Raw genomic sequence first — 19,016 nt, 5'->3', positions numbered from 1 at the left:
TTAAACTTTATTAATTGCGTTGGCAAAGGCATAAAACATAAAATCTTACCTTGATAGTGGCACACGCGCTCTTAATGGAGTTCCTCAAGTTCTATGGCCTAGCCATGGATTGTTCTTTTTTTAATTTAAGAAAGCGTTGGCAAAGGCATAAAACATGATAATCATACCTTGATAGTAGCGCAAGCGCTCTTGATGGAATTCCTCAAGTTCTCGATATTCTTCTGCGCACTGTTTTTCTCCTTCTTCAGCTGTCCAACCACCGTGTCCATTTGCTTCAAGTTGTGGTGGAGTGCGATGATCTTGGCAATGGCCTTGTATCGCGGCTGGCGGCATTTACGCACGAGGTAACCACGGATATTTTTTTTACTTTTTCTATTTTAATACCTTGGCAAAGGCATTAAAAAAGAACATGATAATCTTACCTTGATAGTGGCACACGCGCTCTTGATGGAGTTCCTCAAGTTCTATTGCCTAGCCATGGATTGTTTTTTTTTTAATTTAAGAAAGCGTTGGCAAAGGCATAAAACATGTTAATCTTACCTTGATAGTAGCACACGCGCTCTTGATGGAATTCCTCAAGTTCTCGATATTCTTTTGAGCGCTATCTTTCTCCTTCTTCAGCTGTCCAACCACCGTGTCCATTTGCTTCAAGTTGTGGTGGAGCGCGGTGATCTTAGCGATGGCCTTGTATCGCGGGATAACCTCAGATTATTTTATTTTTATAACCATTGGCAAAGGCATAAAACATGGTAATCTTACCTTGTTGGTGGCATAGGCATTTGTTTCAGGTTGTAGTGTAGTACAGTGATCTTCTCCTTGTTTAGATCTTGGTGACGCTTGCGCACGAGATTGCCCAGTGGCTTAAGAAAGTTTAAAAAACAAAAAACAATCAGTATTGTTTTTTAAACTTTATTAATTGCGTTGGCAAAGGCATAAAATATAAAATCTTACCTTGATAGTGGCACACGCGCTCTTAATGGAATTCCTCAAGTTCTATTGCCTAGCCATGGATTGTTTTTTTTTAATTTAAGAAAGCGTTGGCAAAGGCATAAAACGTAAAATCTTACCTTGATAGTAGCGCATGCGCTCTTGATAGAATTCCTCAAGTTCTAGATATTCTTCTGCGCGCTGTCTTTCTCTTTCTTCAGCTGTCCTACAACCGTGTCCATTTGCTTCAAGTTGTGGTGGAGCGCGGTGATCTTGGCAATGGCCTTGTATCGCGGCTGGTGGTGCTTGCGCAAGAGATTACCTCAGATTCTTTTTTTTTTAATTTTTAGAACCATTGGCAAAGGCATAAAACATTAAATCTTACCTTTTATACAGGGTGTTAGGTAAATGGGTATATGAGCCGACACTAGCCTATGTTAACATGGGCATATAAATGGTATAGTGAAGTCAGAAATTTGATATCATCATTTTAATTTTTTTAATATTCATACAAAATAAATTTTATAAAATCCGATTTGTATGAAAATAAAAATAATTAAAATGAAGATATCAATTTTCAATTTTTTTAATTTTTATACAAAATAAATTTTATAAATTCCGATTTGTATGAAAATTTAAATAATTAAAATGAAGATATCAATTTTCTGACTTCACCATACCATTTATATGACCATGTTAACATGGGCTAGTGTCGGCTCATATACCCATTTACCTAACACCCTGTATATTTTTTTTACTTTTTCTTTTTTAATACCTTGGCAAAGGCATAACACATGATAGTGGCACACGCGCTCTTGATGGAGTTCCTCAAGTTCTATTGCCTAGCCATGGATTGTTTTTTTTTAATTTAAGAAAGCGTTGGCAAAGGCATAAAACATGATAATCTTACCTTGATAGTAGCGCAAGCACTCTTGATGGAATTCCTCAAATTCTCGATATTTTTCTGCGCGCTGTCTTTCTCCTTCAGCTGTCCAACCACCGTGTCCATTTGCTTCAAATTGTGGTGGAGAGCAGTGATCTTAGCAATGGCTTTGTATCTTGGCTGGTGGCGCTTGCGCAAGAGATTACCTCAGATTCTTTTATTTTTAATTTTTAGAACCATTGGCAAAGGCATAAAACATGGTAATCTTACATTGTTGGTGGCATAGGCATTTGTTTCAGGTTGCAGTGTAGTACAGTGATCTTCTCCTTGTTTAGATCTTGGTGACGCTTGCGCACGAGATTGCCCAGTGGCTTAAGAAAGTTTAAAAAACAAAAACAATCAGTATTGTTTTTTTAACTTTATTAATTGCGTTGGCAAAGGCATAAAACATGATCTTACCTTGATAGTAGCGCACGCGCTCTTGATAGAATTCCTCAAGTTCTCGATATTCTTCTGCGCGCTGTCTTTCTCCTTCTTCAGCTGTCCTACAACCGTGTCCATTTGCTTCAAGTTGTGGTGGAGCGCGGTAATCTTAGCGATGGCCTTGTATCGCGGGATAACCTCAGATTCTTTTTTTTATTTTTAGAACCATTGGCAAAGGCATAAAACATGGTAATCTCACATTGTTGGTGGCATAGGCATTTGTTTCAGGTTGTAGTGTAGTACAGTGATCTTCTCCTTGTTTAGATCTTGGTGACGCTTGCGCACGAGATTGCCCAGTGGCTTAAGAAAGTTTAAAAAACAAAAACAATCAGTATTGTTTTTTAAACTTTATTAAATGCGTTGGCAAAACATAAAATCTTACCTTGATAGTAGCGCAAGCGCTCTTGATAGAATTTTTTTATTTTTTTTGATAACTTTATTCTCACCATAGTCAATTTACAGTGCAATAGGTAAACTTAAAAAACTAGGTACAATGAAGGTAGGCATAAAACATTTTATCTTACCTTGATAGTAGCGCATGCGCTCTTGATGGAATTCCTCAAGTTCTCGATATTCTTCTGCGCGCTGTCTTTCTCCTTCTTCAGCTGTCCAACCACCGTGTCCATTTGCTTCAAGTTGTGGTGGAGAGCAGTTATCTTAGCGATGGCCTTGTATCGTGGCTGGTGGCGCTTGCGCACGAGGTAGCCACGATTGTTTTTTTTTTAATTTTGAAGAAGTGTAGGCAAAGGCATAAAACATTAAATCTTACCTTTTATATATATTTTTTGACTTTTTCTTTTTTAATACCTTGGCAAAGGCATAACACATGATAGTGGCACACGCGCTCTTGATGGAGTTCCTCAAGTTCTATTGCCTAGCCATGGATTGTTTTTTTTTAATTTAAGGAAGCGTTGGCAAAGGCATAAAACATGATAATCTTACCTTGATAGTAGCACACGCGCTCTTGATGGAATTCCTCAAGTTCTCGATATTCTTCTGTGCGCTGTCTTTCTCCTTCTTCAGCTGCCCAACCACCGTGTCCATTTGCTTCAAGTTGTGGTGGAGAGCAGTTATCTTGGCGATGGCCTTGTATCTTGGCTGGTGGCGCTTGCGCACGAGATATCCACGGATCGTCTTCTGGACTTTGATGAGGCACTCGCGACGGTAGAGGATCTTGTTCTTCACTGTAATGATTTGTACAAATAGATTTGTTAGTGACGTCAGCAATCTGTCTACATTATTCTACAGAGGTTTATATGCATAAAAAAGCATTGTGTCAATTAATTGAGAATGTTACTAGGTATGCAAAATCACTTGAAACCTATGTTACAGTGAAGATTTTACATTTACAAATACATTAGTTTTTATTTCATTCAAAAATACCCAGTAGTTATGATTTTATAGGCATTCAAAGTTCGCTTAAATATTGAGTCCCGCCGACGGTCACGTGACCCCGTGTGACGTACATTCACAGCGTCCGCTCACTAGAAAACGGATATAAACATACTTAAATTTTTTTTTTTTGTAAATACAAACTTATTATACATATTAACACCCAGACCCATCACAGAAATTAAAATTGAACCAAACCCAAACTTGATGCGATTGTGTCGTTTTATTGCGAATTACCTTCCAGCTCCATCATTAGACCCCGATTACTATATAGAATTAAAATACTCATCAATACAAAACGAACGAGCCCAAACTCGATGCATTTAAGTCGTTTTATTATAGAGTTCCTATGGCCACCTTCCAGCTCCATCATCAGATCAGCTCCATGTCATCATAATATTGCATGGTCATCCAAATCACATGTGTTTGCGAAATTTCAGCTTAATCGGTTGCCTGGAAGTGGGTCTTAATTCAGCTTGCAAGATTCCACCCATACAAATATGAGCCAGTCACTGTAATATGACGTCACGCGCGTAAAATGGCGGGCCGGCCGCCGCCCGCACTTTTAAAATTCAATATCTTGGAAACTAATTGACGTATCGAAATAATTCTTTCACGTGTATTTTTTATTTTTAACAGAGAATACAGAAAGCTAAAAAACAAAATTAGTGAACATTCTTCATTGGTTAGGGACATTAAGCGCTTATTGTTGGGGACATTCAACCATAAATTTTTAAGGAAAATCAATATTGTTTAACATTTTAATACAGTATGAGAAGTTTGTTCCGAGGATGACTTTTGACATGAAGAATGAGCTTCCAAACAATAAAGCCATGTATTCATTAGGCAACATTTGTTAATAAACTGTTTATGACTAGTGTGAAACAAGTTTACCGTAAACACAGGTTTCTGAAACTTGGCCGTCCACACTTGCTCTCCATTCATAGCGGGGAGCACGGCAACATGTAGCACAAACAATGTTTCATCACCTATGTTTATGGACTGTTTAAAAACTGTTTACAGAGATGATAAAACATTATGAAACATTGTTTAAGAACAGTGTTTATCAACAAATGTTGCCTAATGAATACATGGCTTAAGGAAAAATGTAAAAAGCTTCTTTTTATTTTTCGATGTTTTTAACTTCCAAATGATCTAAATTGGATAAAGATATTTTGTATGATTTCAAGATAATGCGAATTAGTGAATGGCACAGAATAATGCAAACTACAGCTGCGAAATGTAGAATAAACTCGTTAAATCACTTACATTTAACAATAGACAGCACAGCGAATATGGAGCGTCTCCAGCGCGACTTGACCAGCCAGGCCAGGACCGAGTCCACGACCGCCTTAAGGTTCTCCGGGTCGGACTTCATGATGGCGTCGAACTCGGAATACTTGCCGGGCCGGAAGAACACGCGCGTCACGCCGAACTTGAAGTCCTTGTCCGAGAGACCGAAGCTGTGGATCATGGCCTGGAGAAAAGAATAGGTATAATATAAGACTCCGTAGACTACAGACTTTTAACGCTGCCACGAAATTCAGATCAAGCGCCGCAAGTGGAACTGGATTGGCCACACTCTCCGAAGGGATCCCGATCACATCCCTAAGCAGGCTCTGGATTGGAACCCCCAAGGAAAACACAAACGTGGTCGCCCCAAGCAAACTTGGCGGCGCACTGTGGCAGACGAGGCGAAGAATATCGGCAAGACTTGGAGCGAGATCAAGCGCGAAGCTCAAGACCGAACGCGATGGAGGACTGTTGTGGACGCCCTCTGCCCCATCTAGGGGACATAGGACCTTAAGTCAAGTCAACTAAGTCAGACTACAGACTTTTAGTCGGCCGATAGTTTGGTGGTGATAGATATCATTATCAGGTCACTACTAGGGCTTGCGTGCTGCATGCACTCGCCTATTACTTAATTACATGTGGCGTACAGTGTGGTTAAAGAGTGCCCTAAATGGATAGCCGTGTTCCATCAGCTGTAGTACGACTGTAGTACCGCCACTTTAGTATAAGAGATCGAATGTGTTAAACCACTGTTCTCACAGAACAACTTCGTCAACAGTCTCATCTAAGGAATTCTCTTCTATGATCTGAAGTTTCAACAGTAGATAAGAACTGTACATGGCGTGTAGGTCGTTGAAGGGTGCTCTAGACGGATATCCATGCTCCATCAGCTCTAGTACGGCTATAGTACCGCTGCAATACAGCTATATGAGTATACAAGAGATATTAAAGCCTACCAACCTCACAGAACAACTTCGGCGACAGTCCCCTCAGTTTCGGCGGCAAGTATGAACTGTACATGGCGTGTAGGTCGCTGAAGGGTGCTCGAGACGGATATCCATGCTCCATCAGCTTTAGAACAGCTGTAATACCGCTGCAATACAGCTATGTAAGTATCATATCAAAAATATTAAGACTACTGACCTCACAGAACAACTTCGGCGACAGTCCCCTTAGTTTCGGTGGCAAGTAAGAACTGTACATAGCGTGTAGGTCGTTGAAGGGTGCTCTAGACTGATATCCATGCTCCATCAGCTCTAGAACAGCTGTATTGCCGCTGCATAGCAGCTATGTAAGTATCATATCAAAAATATTAAGACTACTGACCTCACAGAACAACTTCGGCGACAGTCCCCTTAGTTTCGGCGGCAAGTATGAACTGTACATGGCGTGTAGATCGTTGAAGGGTGCTCTAGACTGATATCCATGCTCCATTAGCTCTTATACAGCTGTATTGCCGCTGCATAGCAGCTATGTAAGTATCATATCAAAAATATTAAGACTACTGACCTCACAGAACAACTTCGGCGACAGTCCCCTCAGTTTCGGCGGCAAGTATGAACTGTACATGGCGTGTAGGTCGTTGAAGGGTGCTCTAGACTGATATCCATGCTCCATTAGCTCTTATACAGCTGTAATACCGCTGCAATACAGCTATGTAAGTATCATATCGAACATATTAAGACTACTGACCTCACAGAACAACTTCGGCGACAGTCCCCTCAGTTTCGGCGGCAAGTAAGAACTGTACATGGCGTGTAGGTCGTTGAAGGGTGCTCTAGACTGATATCCATGCTCCATCAGCTCTAGAACAGCTGTATTGCCGCTGCATAGCAGCTATGTAAGTATCATATCAAAAATATTAAGACTACTGACCTCACAGAACAACTTCGGCGACAGTCCCCTCAGTTTCGGCGGCAAGTATGAACTGTACATGGCGTGTAGATCGTTGAAGGGTGCTCTAGACTGATATCCATGCTCCATTAGCTCTTATACAGCTGTATTGCCGCTGCATAGCAGCTATGTAAGTATCATATCAAAAATATTAAGACTACTGACCTCACAGAACAACTTCGGCGACAGTCCCCTCAGTTTCGGCGGCAAGTATGAACTGTACATGGCGTGTAGATCGTTGAAGGGTGCTCTAGACTGATATCCATGCTCCATTAGCTCTTATACAGCTGTAATACCGCTGCAATACAGCTATGTAAGTAACATATCAAACATATTAAGACTACTGACCTCACAGAACAACTTCGGCGACAATCCCCTCAGTTTCGGCGGCAAGTATGAACTGTACATAGCGTGTAGGTCGTTGAAGGGTGCTCTAGACGGATATCCGTGCTCCATCAGCTCTAGAACAGCGGTAGTACCGCTGCATTGCAGCTGGGTAAGGATGAGCGAGCCTTCGGTCTCGCGGCCCACCATACGGGAGTTGGGCTTGATGCAGCGGACGAAGTTTGTGCCCTGGAGATACAAAATACATAAAAAGTTGTAACGCTGAGGTTTGTTACTTAATACATTCTACGATAAAAGGTTGAGCTCAGTTTTAAAGCGTTGAGATATTGACATTGCCAATGGAAATTATTGTCATTGACACGGGAATGTCACGACGATTGTTTAACAGTTTTCGTACAGTGAAATGATGGATTTACAGTTAAAATATTGCTTGATCCAAATACAACTTTAAACCAATGAAATGAGTCCCAAAATCACTGATATAACACACTTCTTTCGAGTTTTGGATACGATACTGAACCAATGCCCTCAATTCTTGTTTTTTCTATTGATTGATTAAGCAAAAAAGTAAATAGTTAAAAAGAGAAGTAAATATATTACTCATGTTGTAATCTACAAGATCTAAACTTACATTCTCTTTGAGCTTATCCATAAGCAGCGCCAGTTGACTTTGGAACTTAGCGCCCACGGATATAAAGTTCAGTTTCCCCTTGGCGTTGTTGTTGTCAGTGTTTTGGAACAGCTGTTGGATGAGCGTACTCCTGGATTCTTGGACCAGAAACTCGAGCGATGCGTGGAGAGCGTCATTGTTCTTCTCTATGAATTGGCTCTGAAAAATAACAAATAACGTTAACGAATTTAGTTATTTCAATTGTTATTCTCTCTTTTATTACATTAATGTTGGCATTGCCATTAGATAAACCACTATAAGTGCTTGAAAAGAAAGAAAGAAGAGTCAATTTTCCAAACAAAAGTAAGCATTACAAAATAATCACAGGAGGAAAAACGTTAAATAAAAGATTTTAAACTTTCGCGTTCCATTTCAACTAAAATAGTAAGACACCGTTGGTCACAAGCAGTCAAGTGAGTCTGCTTGTGACCACGGCTGCAGCATATCAGCCGAAACGTCAAGCCGTGAGTGCATAATGTATCTCATTAATAATCGTCGCGTTAAGACTCGTGTCTTACTATTTTAGTTAAAAACGTTAAAATAAAAACATTAGGTATGGTAATAACAATATGTTATCAAACTTTACCGTAGTATAGCAGACGGCGCCGGCAAAATGTCTGAGCAGGAAGCCTTCATCGTCACGCAGAATGCGGTGTGCCTTCAGGCGCGATGTGCGGGGAAGTTGCAGCCTACAAACAGTAAAATAATACATTTATACAGAGTGTTAGGTAAATGGGTATATGAGCCGACACTAGCCCATGTTAACATGGGCATATAAATGGTATGGTGAAGTCAGAAAATTGATATCTTCATTTTAATTATTTTAATTTTCATACAAATCAGATTTTATAAATATTTTGTTATATGAAAATTAAAAAAAATTAAAATGATGATATCAATTTCACCCTGTAGAAGTTCAATATCCAGGCTGCTAAAATTAATATAAATGGGCCTTTTTATACCTTGACGTTTAGTTCTAAGCTATGAAAAACTTATACAGTCCGCGTCAAATATTTCGTGAACTTCGTGACGCCCAAAGTGGCCAAATGTTGACAACACAACCTTATTCCAACTGTAACAAAGACACGTTGCGAATTATTTGGCTACTTTGGGTGTCACGAACTATTTGACGCCGACTGTATACATACAAAATCAAAAATATTTATTCAATTTAGACCACAAGTGGCACTTATGAACGTCAAAATATAGTAAATAAAAAAAGGTAGCCCTTATGGGGCACTCAATATGTCTCCTTATCTTTTGGGACGGATTATATAAAAGTTTCTAATAAAAGTTTCTAATATATTATTTAGAAGCGTAAATTATAAAGGCAAGATGTGTTAACAATAACAGTAAGAAAAAAGAGCAAGATGTATATCAATAACAGTGGGCCCCAAACTAGGCATAGCCTGTATCTTGGTGGCCCAAACAGTGCAGTTTGCAAAATTAAAGTGACTGGCACAGCGCGGTACAGTTCAGCTATACCTAGGTGTAGTGAAACAGTCTATATAAACAAAAAAAAAAGGAAAAGGGAAAGAATAAACCAAAAATAAATAAAATAAAACAGTGCGTAACATTAGAACACCAGCATATTGTGTGTTTATGTGTTTTTTTTTTTTTGTCTGTGGTTCCTAAAAAGTTCTAATTAATTAAAAGATTTTCGGTTTCTGAGTAAGTTAATTCACCTATCCATCTCTTGAACTTAATTTTGGCTTCGAATAGCGTTTCGGGTATTGTGATGATTTTGCTAACTTTATTAAATATGTGTGCATGGAGAAATCGACTAAAACGACGTCCAAAAGTAGTTCTGATCATGGGAGTGGGTAAACGGTAAGTATTATTCCTGCTCTTATACAGGTGAATGGACTTGCTTTTATACGCATTCGTAAGTGCTCCCAGGACATAAAGTTGCCGGACGCTAAGGACTTTGGCCTCTACATATAGCTCGTCTGTGGGGAATCTTCGTGGTTTGCCAAGTAACACCTTCAGAACAGCCCTCTGAGCCCGCTCAAGTTCGATCATGATGGTCTTAGCAGCACAACCCCAAATGCCAACACAGTACTGCAACAGAGATTGGCAGAGTGATACATATACCATTCTACTAATGTCCATAGGTGCGCAACTTCGTAGTAGTTTCATCAAGTATATATACTTTCGTGTCCTTTTAGAGAGCAGCGCAATCTGTTCTTTGAACTTCAATTGTTGATCAATAATTATGCCAAGGTACCTAGCAGACTCTACTCTGTCAATCCTACTGCAGTTGCAGTCATTCGTAGGTGACATAGAAGCATGGCAATCAATGCTATGGATCTTCATCGATGTGTTGTCCGGGATATTAACGCGGTTAATTTGGAACATGATAAAGTTGGTTTTTTTGACGTTAAGAGTCAGGAGATTGTTGTCGAGCCAGTTGGACAGGATGCTCATCCCAGTCTCAGCAGCCCCCATGGTGTCATTCCAGTCCTTCCCGTGGAAAATAAGGACAGTGTCATCAGCATAACAAATGGCGTTGGATTGCGGTATGCAAAGTTCCAGGACATCGTTTATGTATAGGGTGAACAATGTTGGGCCCAGGACGCTACCTTGAGGAACACCGAAGTTGACCGGCAAGTGTTGGCTGACACTGCCTCCCCCAACCCTGACGAATTGCTGTCTGCCTGTTAAGTAGCTGACGAACCAGGCAAGTGGAGTACCCCTTACACCAAGACATTGTAGTTTTTTTAGTAGTATCGGTATCGAGACTGTGTCAAATGCCTTGGCTAAGTCTAGGAACACAGCAAGTGACCGAAGGCCCTTATCAAGATTGGAAGAGACAATGTCAGTAAGCAACTCAGTAGCCTGTTCAGTGGATCTGCCATGTCTAAACCCAAACTGCTGGTCCGAAAGCAGGTGGTGCTTTTCAATAAACTTTACCAAGCGGCTGTTCACAATTTTTTCAAGTATTTTTGAAGTAATCGGCAGCAAAGAGATTGGCCTGTAATTATCGGGTATTTCCTTTAGGCCATTCTTGTGGATGGGTGTTACAACTGCCGTTTTCCAATCACTCGGGAAACGTCCAGACTCCATGCTTAGGTTGCAAATGTATGTTAGCGGCTTTAGAATATGTTTCCTAATTTGTTTTAGTAATACAGGTTGCAGTCCGTCCGCACCCGGTGCCTTATAGTTATCAAGGTTTAAGATTAGGTCGCTTATTTCCTCTTCGTTGGCTGGATACAGGAACAGAGAATCCGCTGGCCCGCCTCGAAGACTCACGCTCTGGCAGAGATTATCTTCAGTTTTACAGAGCCTTTTGAGTATTTTGTCTGCCAGTTTTTTGCCCACAGATACAAAATGTTCATTGCAGCAGTCCATTGATAACTTTGGATTTTCTTTAGATGTTAACAGTTCTTGGTTTTCGCTATCTTGTGTCGGTATTTGGCAGATGTCTTTGATCACTCTCCAAAGTGCCTTGGGATTTTTTTTGTTATTTTCTAGCTCACGCCTCTCGTAATCGGTTTTCCGTTTGTGCAGAATCTGAGAACAAAAGTTTCTGTATCGGGTGTACGTTTTCTTAAGTTGATCGTTATCAGGAAACAGTCTTACCTGCGAGTGCAAAGAGTCCCGGTGCTTTATGCATCGGATTAGGCCCGGAGTTACCCACGGCTTTATGTTGAATTTTGTGCGGCTTACTTTGACCTCCTGAGTATGTCTGCGAACTATGTCCGTGATCAGATTGTGAAATTGTGATACAGCCTCGTCGATCTCGTTGCTGGAGGTGACCTGAGCCCAGTCTAGAAGTTCAACCTCTTCGACAATCTTATAGTAATCTATTTTGAGCTTCACTCTATTCCTGACAGTAGTCTCTTTTTTTATATTGTTGAGACCCAAGAGTACAATGTCGTGATCTGTGATTGAAGACCGGCAGATTATCCCAAGCACTGATGTTCTAGATCAGCGGTACTCAACCTTTTTTTTATACGGGCCACAAACACGGTTTAGTCATGATGTCGCGGGCCGCAAGCAGAAATAATTTAGGAGTAAAAAGAATTAGTTTTCCAAAATTACTTTAATGGTCGAGAAAGTGAAGGTAGTTACAATAAAATTAAAAATATTAGCCAAGATAACGATAAGACAGAAACTAAAATTTTGAAAAATAGTAATAACAGATGTAAATCATTCAATGTGATGTTTGAAACTGTGAACGCTTTTTCATTACTTTGTCCAGATCTGGCTTGTCGCTGCACGCTAACCTTATTACATCATCCAGGTGAGAATCTGTAAGTTTGTTCCTATACAAGTTCTTTATGTATTTCATTTTTGAGAATGACGACTCACACAGGTACGTAGACCCAAAAAATGTTAATAAGGTTTGGGCACTTCTCTGAACCATTTTATATTTTTGGGGAACAATGCTCCAAAATTCTACATATTCTTTGTTTTCCCTTTTTTCTTTAAACAGAACTTCTAGGTTGGTGTCATTTTTAAAATCGATGAATTCATCAAACAACTGTGAATAATTACAGTTTAAAACTGAAGCCAACTCACCAATAGTTGTTGTTTCTAAATGCCATGGATTTTCTACCAGTAACAAACATTTTCTTATTTTTCTTAGATCCTGAAATCTTTTTTGGAACTCGTTTAACAGTGCAGTTATATAATCCAAAAATATAACACAGTTTTTCTCAGAAATGTTGGAAAGGTCTTCTGTGGTCTTTAACATAGTGGAAAAATTTTGCAGATTTTTGTTCTGTAATTCTTTATAAAAAATACTTATCTTTTCTTCAAAAGCAAATACTGTATTGGCCATATTGGAGACTATCTTATCCTTACCTTGCAAACTCTGATTCACATTATTTAATTTTTCTGTGATATCACAAAGAAAAGCTAAAAGACACCACCATTCATCCTGTTGTAATTCAGGGTAAATTTTATTATTTTGGTCTAAAAAAAGCATTATTTCATGGCGTAAAGAAAAAAACCTTTCCAAAACTTTTCCTCTACTAAGCCATCGCACCGAGGTATGTAAAAGGACGTCGCTATACTCGCTTTTTAATTCTTCCAAAAGACTTGTAAATTTTCTGTGGTTCAATTCTTTTGCTCGTATATAATTGACAATATTGATTACTGTCTTCATTACTGCTTCTAAATCGGGATTCACAGCACGCGCGATCAAGTTTTCTTGATGGATAAAGCAGTGAAATGTCACTAAATTAGTTAAATTATATTTTTTCTTAAACAACGCAATAAATCCATTTTCGGACCCAGTCATTGAAGGACAGCCATCTGTACAAACACACACAATTTTTTTAATGTCAATATCATTCTGCTCTAAATAATTGCAAATAGTATCAAGGTAATCTATGCCTCGGGTTTGACCTTTCATTGATAAAAATTTCAAAAATTGTTCGACAATTAGATTATTCTCGGTACAATATCTAACAAACAACGAGCATTGCGATGTAGCTGAAATATCGGTACTGGAATCGAAAGCCAAACTAAAAAACTTGCACTTTCTCAGGTTATCCAAAACATCTTCATGAATATATTTAGAAATGTCTTCAATACGCCTCGTACAGGTTGAGTCGGAAAGCTGTATTTTTTTTATATCAGCTAGTATTTGTTTCTTGTTACTGAATTGAGAATGTTACTAGGTATGCAAAATCACTTGAAACCTATGTTACAGTTAAGCTTTTACATTTACAAATATATTAGTTTTTATTTCATTCAAAAATACCCAGTAGTTATGATTTTATAGGCATTCAAAGTTCGCTTAAATATTGAGTCCCGCCGACGGTCACGTGACCCCGTGTGACGTACATTCACAGCGTCCGCTCACTAGAAAACGGATATAAACATACTTACATAATTTTTTTTTGTAAATACAAACTTATTATACATATTAACACCCAGACCCATCACAGAAATTAAAATTGAACCAAACCCAAACTTGATGCGATTGTGTCATTTTATTGCGAATTACCTTCCAGCTCCATCATTAGACCCCGATTACTATATAGAATTAAAATACTCATCAATACAAAACGAACGAGCCCAAACTCGATGCATTTAAGTCGTTTTATTATAGAGTTCCTATGGCCACCTTCCAGCTCCATCATCAGATCAGCTCCATGTCATCATAATATTGCATGGTCATCCAAATCACATGTGTTTGCGAAATTTCAGCTTAATCGGTTGCCTGGAAGTGGGTCTTAATTCAGTTTGCAAGATTCCACCCATACAAATATGAGCCAGTCGTTGTAATATGACGTCACGCGCATAAAATGGTGGGCCGGCCGCCGCCCGCACTTTTAAAATTCAATATCTTGGAAACTAATTGACGTACCGAAATAATTCTTTCACGTGTATTTTTTATTTTTAACAGAGAATACAGAAAGCTAAAAAACAAAATTAGTGAACATTCTTCATTTATCAAAAAGTATATCAGCAGCACTAACAAAGCATTCTTTTACGATTTCTGCATCTGTAAAAGGTTTCATATGCTTACCAAGAATGTAACAAATTTCGTATGATGCCTTAGTTACCGCGGAGTTTTGTGACAATGCAACAGACATAACATTCTGTTGTTGATTTAATGATCTCTTAAAAAACTGCAATTTTTCATTTCTTAAAGACGATCCAGGAGGAAACGTGTCGTTGAACGAATTATGTTTTGTAGTAAAATGACGAGAAATATTGTATTTCTTCAATGTAATACTTTCACGACATATCAAACAAGTAGCTGCACTGTTTTTGTTAGGCACAACAAAATATTCAGTTTCCCACTCATCTTGAAACAATCTATTTTCATCAGATATCTTTCGTTTATACTTAGAAGATACTCCTGACATTGTTTTTAAATTAAAACAATAACGAAACACTGAACAACTTCAATAAGTCAAACTCAAAACAAGTTGCAACCGGCAAACAGAACGACACGCGCTCACGTAGAAGAGGGATTCCCGCTCGCGGACCTCCCTTTCTGCCAAACACTCACTGGATGGAACGCACCGCCGACCGCGGCCGGCTATCTAGTTACCTATTGTTTTTCTCTGCTGCTCGTGCACTATTTCGCCGACGCGTCGCGAATGGGCGCGAAATTCAAAATAGTATACAATTATCTCTGAGTGTACGCGGGCCACTGATAAAGGCCCGGCGGGCCACATGCGGCCCGCGGGCCGCAGGTTGAGTATAGCTGTTCTAGATGATCTAACAAAGGCGTGATCTAAGCACGCTTTCCCTCTAGTTGGGGCATTGATAGCCGGAAGGAGGCCGTGTTCCGCCATTAAACATTGGTATACTGTATGTGTGGCGCAGGGAGTCAAATCCAGCAAATCAATGTTCATATCACCCATCACTATGACTGGCACTTTCTATTCCAGACTGTTGAGAGTGACGTCTAATGAATTCGTAGTAGAGTATATGGAACAACAACCCAAATAGTGACTGTATTGTTAGTAACAAGAATAATACCTGTTATTGTTGGTTCCCAGTTGTTTGTGCACCGAGTGAGTGAAGTGTCCAAACTCAGGTTTCGGCAGTTTCGATTCTTCGTCCAGCAAGTGGAAAACGCCGTGGTTCTTGCTTTCGATCAAATCTGTTAGAAAATATACCACTTTATTGTATGATCTTTGTATGTAGCTTTCAGGTAAATGCAAAATTTTGGATATGTGGTTTTAGAGGATTCTGCCGAATAAATTCAATTTGTAAGAAATATACCTATTCATCGAGTTGGAGATTATTTCTGAAATAAATATATCCGAGAAACGATATAATTTCTAGTGAGAAAAGTTTTTTCAGTTGTATAGAAGCTGTGTGGTTCAGACAGAGTAAGAGTAGGCGCACACCGTTGATTTTTAGTTGGCCGATAGTTGTGCCCGATTTCAAATTGTATGAAGAATCGGCCAAATCGAATCGGCGTAGTGTGCGCACTTCCATATATGCCCATACTGATCAACAGCCCGACTAAACTATCGGCCGACGAAAAATCAACGGTGTGCGCCTACTCTTAAATAGGTCGCGAGAGAAAGAAAGAGTGGGGTCTTTCCAAGGAGATAACTAAATGAGAAATATGCGAAAGTAACCCCGTATGATCAGCATAGGGAGTTTAGGCCAATGAAATTGGAGGGGGCCGTGTTCCTTCAATGACGAATATGACCAGATAATGATGAAAGAAGGTGATGTGAAAATCAATGGGGGAGTCCTTGAACGTCCTGTAGCTGAAATGATGATGATGATGATGATGATGAAGCGTGCCTTACCGATGCAGTCCTGGTTGTCCACAAAGCGAATTTCTGGAACATTGAGTCCTTCGCGGCGGTAGAGGTCCTGTTCGTTCTTGAGGATGCGCTCGTTGAAGAACTGCTGCAGCTTCTCGTTGCAGTAGTTGATGCAGAACTGCTCGAAGCTGTTCATTTGGAAGTACTCTGCGGCAAATACTTACAGTTAATGGACGTTACGTGGTGCAATATTTTTTGGAATGAGGCGACAATAGCCCTTATGGTGTCGGCATCGGAATTGCCAAACGCTAGTTCGAACCCCGTCAAACTCTAGATACTCTATTGTGAACCCGCTTAAATTAGGAGTTTTTCAATCAAGCTAAATAATATGCTTGCGTTTGGAGGGGTTAACAGAGATATACAGGGTGTTAGGTAAATGGGTATATGAGCCGACACTAGCCCATGTTAACGTGGGCATATAAATGGTATGGTGAAGTCAGAATTTTGATATCATCATTTTATTTTTTTTAATTTTCATACAAAATAAATTTTATAAAATCCGATTTGTATGAAAAATAAATAATTAAATGGTATGGTGAAGTCAGAAAATTGATATCTTCATATCAATTTTCTGACTTCACCATACCATTTATATGACCATGTTAACATGGGCTAGTGTCGGCTGTAGATCGTTTCATCCACAAATACACGTCCCACCATTCACCATTCCGCTAATGTTTGAGTGTTATCGATACACGCTAAATTATCCATGAGTGCACACGCACACTACAATAATGACGTTCGGATTGCTCGGATCACACTCCCCGCACCCCGCGCTTCCCTCAACCAAAAATTGGCAAGGCGCGTCTTCGTGGATAAAACGATCTATATACTCTTTAAAAATTACATTTAGAAACATGTCCACATCTTATTGATTCCTTATCAGTATTTCTAACCTAAATATCAAAGTAATAAGGCCTAGATTTAAAAACAAGATTATCTCACCAAACCCAGCAATATCCAGTACACCGATATAGTACGCAGACGCCTGGAAAGGGATACTGGTGTTGATGCGATGCACGATGTAGTCGAACAGACGGCTGTATACCGCTTTGGCGAGCGCGTCCCGAGCGTTGTTCGCTTCGTACGTCTTTAACGGCACCCTGCAATTAAAAAGAGATCTTGGTAGATTGGGAATAGAGTCCAATTTTGGATTCGCAAAAAGAAGTTCGAAAATCGAAGTTATTTTTCAGAGCTGGCTGGTATTCACCAGTTAAAGACATATTATGAATATTAAAAAACATATTTTTTGACAAAAGGCTCACATTGTTTGAATATACTTTTGTTAATATTAATTATTTTTTATATCATTAGATTTGTACCACTATACTAGACGTATTGGTCAATCAAACCGCTTCGGAAGACAACTTACATAATAGGAGTTCCTTTGATTCCTCCCCTGGAATTCTGCATAAGTCTGGACAGCAGAGCCATCCTCAGTTCTCCTAATCTACTCTTGGCAGAGATGTAACGGTGGCCAAGGCCGCTTCTGATACTGATCAGACCCCACTAAAAGACACTACTTACATGATAGCAGTTCCTTTGATTCCTCCCCTGGAATTCTGCATAAGTCTGGACACCAGAGCCATCCTTAATTCCCCTCCATCTACTCCTAGCAGAGATGCAGCAGTGGCCAAAGCCGCTTCTGATTTAGACCCCACTAAAAGACACAACTTACACGATATCAGTTCCTTTGATGCCTCCCCTGGAACTGTGCATAAGTCTAGACACCAGAGCCATCCTTAATTCTCCTCCATCTACCCCCAGTAACGAGGCAGCAGTAGCCAGATCCGCATTTGATTCAGTTAATAAGGCACAAAGACACAACTTACATGATAGCAGTTCCCTTGATGCCTCCCCTCGAACTCTGCATAAGTCTGGACACCAGAGCCATCCTTAATTCTCCTCCATCTACTCTTAGCAGAGATGCAGCAGTGGCTAAAGCCACTTCTGATGCTGGTTAGAAGCACAGATACCACTCACATGATAGCAGTTCCTTTGATTCCTCCCCTGGAACTCTGCATAAGTCTGGACACCAGAGCCATCCTTGATTCTCCTCCATCTACCCCTAGTAATGAGGCAGCAGTGGCCAGAGCCGCATTTGATTCAGTTAATACGGCACAATGATACAACTTACATGATAGCAGTCCCACTTGATGCCTCCCTTCAAGTTCTGCATAAGTCTGGACACAAGAGCCATCCTAAATTCTCCTCATCTACCCCCCAGTAATGAAGCAGCAATGGCCAAAGCCGCTTCTGATTTAGACCCCACTAAAAGACACAACTTACATGATAGCAGTTCCTTTGATGCCTCCCCTCGAACTCTGCATAAGTCTGGACACCAGAGCCATCCTTAATTCCCCTCCATCTACTCCTAGCAGAGACGCAGCAGTGGCCAGAGCCGCATTTGATTCAGTTAATAAGGCACAAAGACACAACTTACATGATAGCAGTTCCTTTGATGCCTCCTCTGGAACTCTGCATAAATCTGGACACCAGAGCCATCCTTAATTCTCCTCCATCTACCCCCCAGTAATGAAGCAGCAATGGCCAAAGCCGCTTCTGATTTAGACCCCACTAAAAGACACAACTTACATGATAGCAGTTCCTTTGATGCCTCCTCTGGAACTCTGCATAAGTCTGGACACCAGAGCCATCCTTAATTCCCCTCCATCTACCCCCAGTAAGGAGGCAGCAGTGGCCAAAGCCTTTTCTGAAGCAGGCGAGACTCCACACCCGCCTCTCGGTCCTGTGTCCTCTTCAAACTCAATGTTGCCAAGATGGAGGACGGCAGCTACTATCGAGTAGACCGTCTTCTTTTCGTCTTCTGTTAGACCGACGCGGGTTAGTGCCTGATGGGAGAAAAAATTGATTT

At 40.1% G+C, this 19,016-nt stretch overlaps 1 protein-coding gene across 1 annotated transcript in view; it reads right to left on the bottom strand.

Annotated features, from left to right (window-relative positions):
* Positions 1-19,016, bottom strand: part of LOC135074014 (myosin heavy chain 95F) — a 94,986-nt gene that overhangs the window by 29,958 nt on the left and 46,012 nt on the right. The window contains exons 8-16 of the mRNA XM_063968319.1: positions 18,737-18,993; positions 17,087-17,244; positions 16,124-16,288; positions 15,336-15,459; positions 8,473-8,575; positions 7,848-8,045; positions 7,220-7,444; positions 4,955-5,162; positions 3,236-3,477 (exon numbers count right to left, since the gene is read on the bottom strand). Of these exons, the coding sequence (XP_063824389.1) occupies positions 3,236-3,477; positions 4,955-5,162; positions 7,220-7,444; positions 7,848-8,045; positions 8,473-8,575; positions 15,336-15,459; positions 16,124-16,288; positions 17,087-17,244; positions 18,737-18,993 (1,680 nt within the window). The remainder of the gene's footprint in view (positions 1-3,235; positions 3,478-4,954; positions 5,163-7,219; positions 7,445-7,847; positions 8,046-8,472; positions 8,576-15,335; positions 15,460-16,123; positions 16,289-17,086; positions 17,245-18,736; positions 18,994-19,016) is intronic.

Source organism: Ostrinia nubilalis, chromosome 8 (assembly GCF_963855985.1).
Source record: "Ostrinia nubilalis chromosome 8, ilOstNubi1.1, whole genome shotgun sequence".
In the NCBI taxonomy this organism is placed as follows: domain Eukaryota; kingdom Metazoa; phylum Arthropoda; class Insecta; order Lepidoptera; family Crambidae; genus Ostrinia; species Ostrinia nubilalis.
This window is presented reverse-complemented; position numbering and strand designations above follow the sequence as displayed.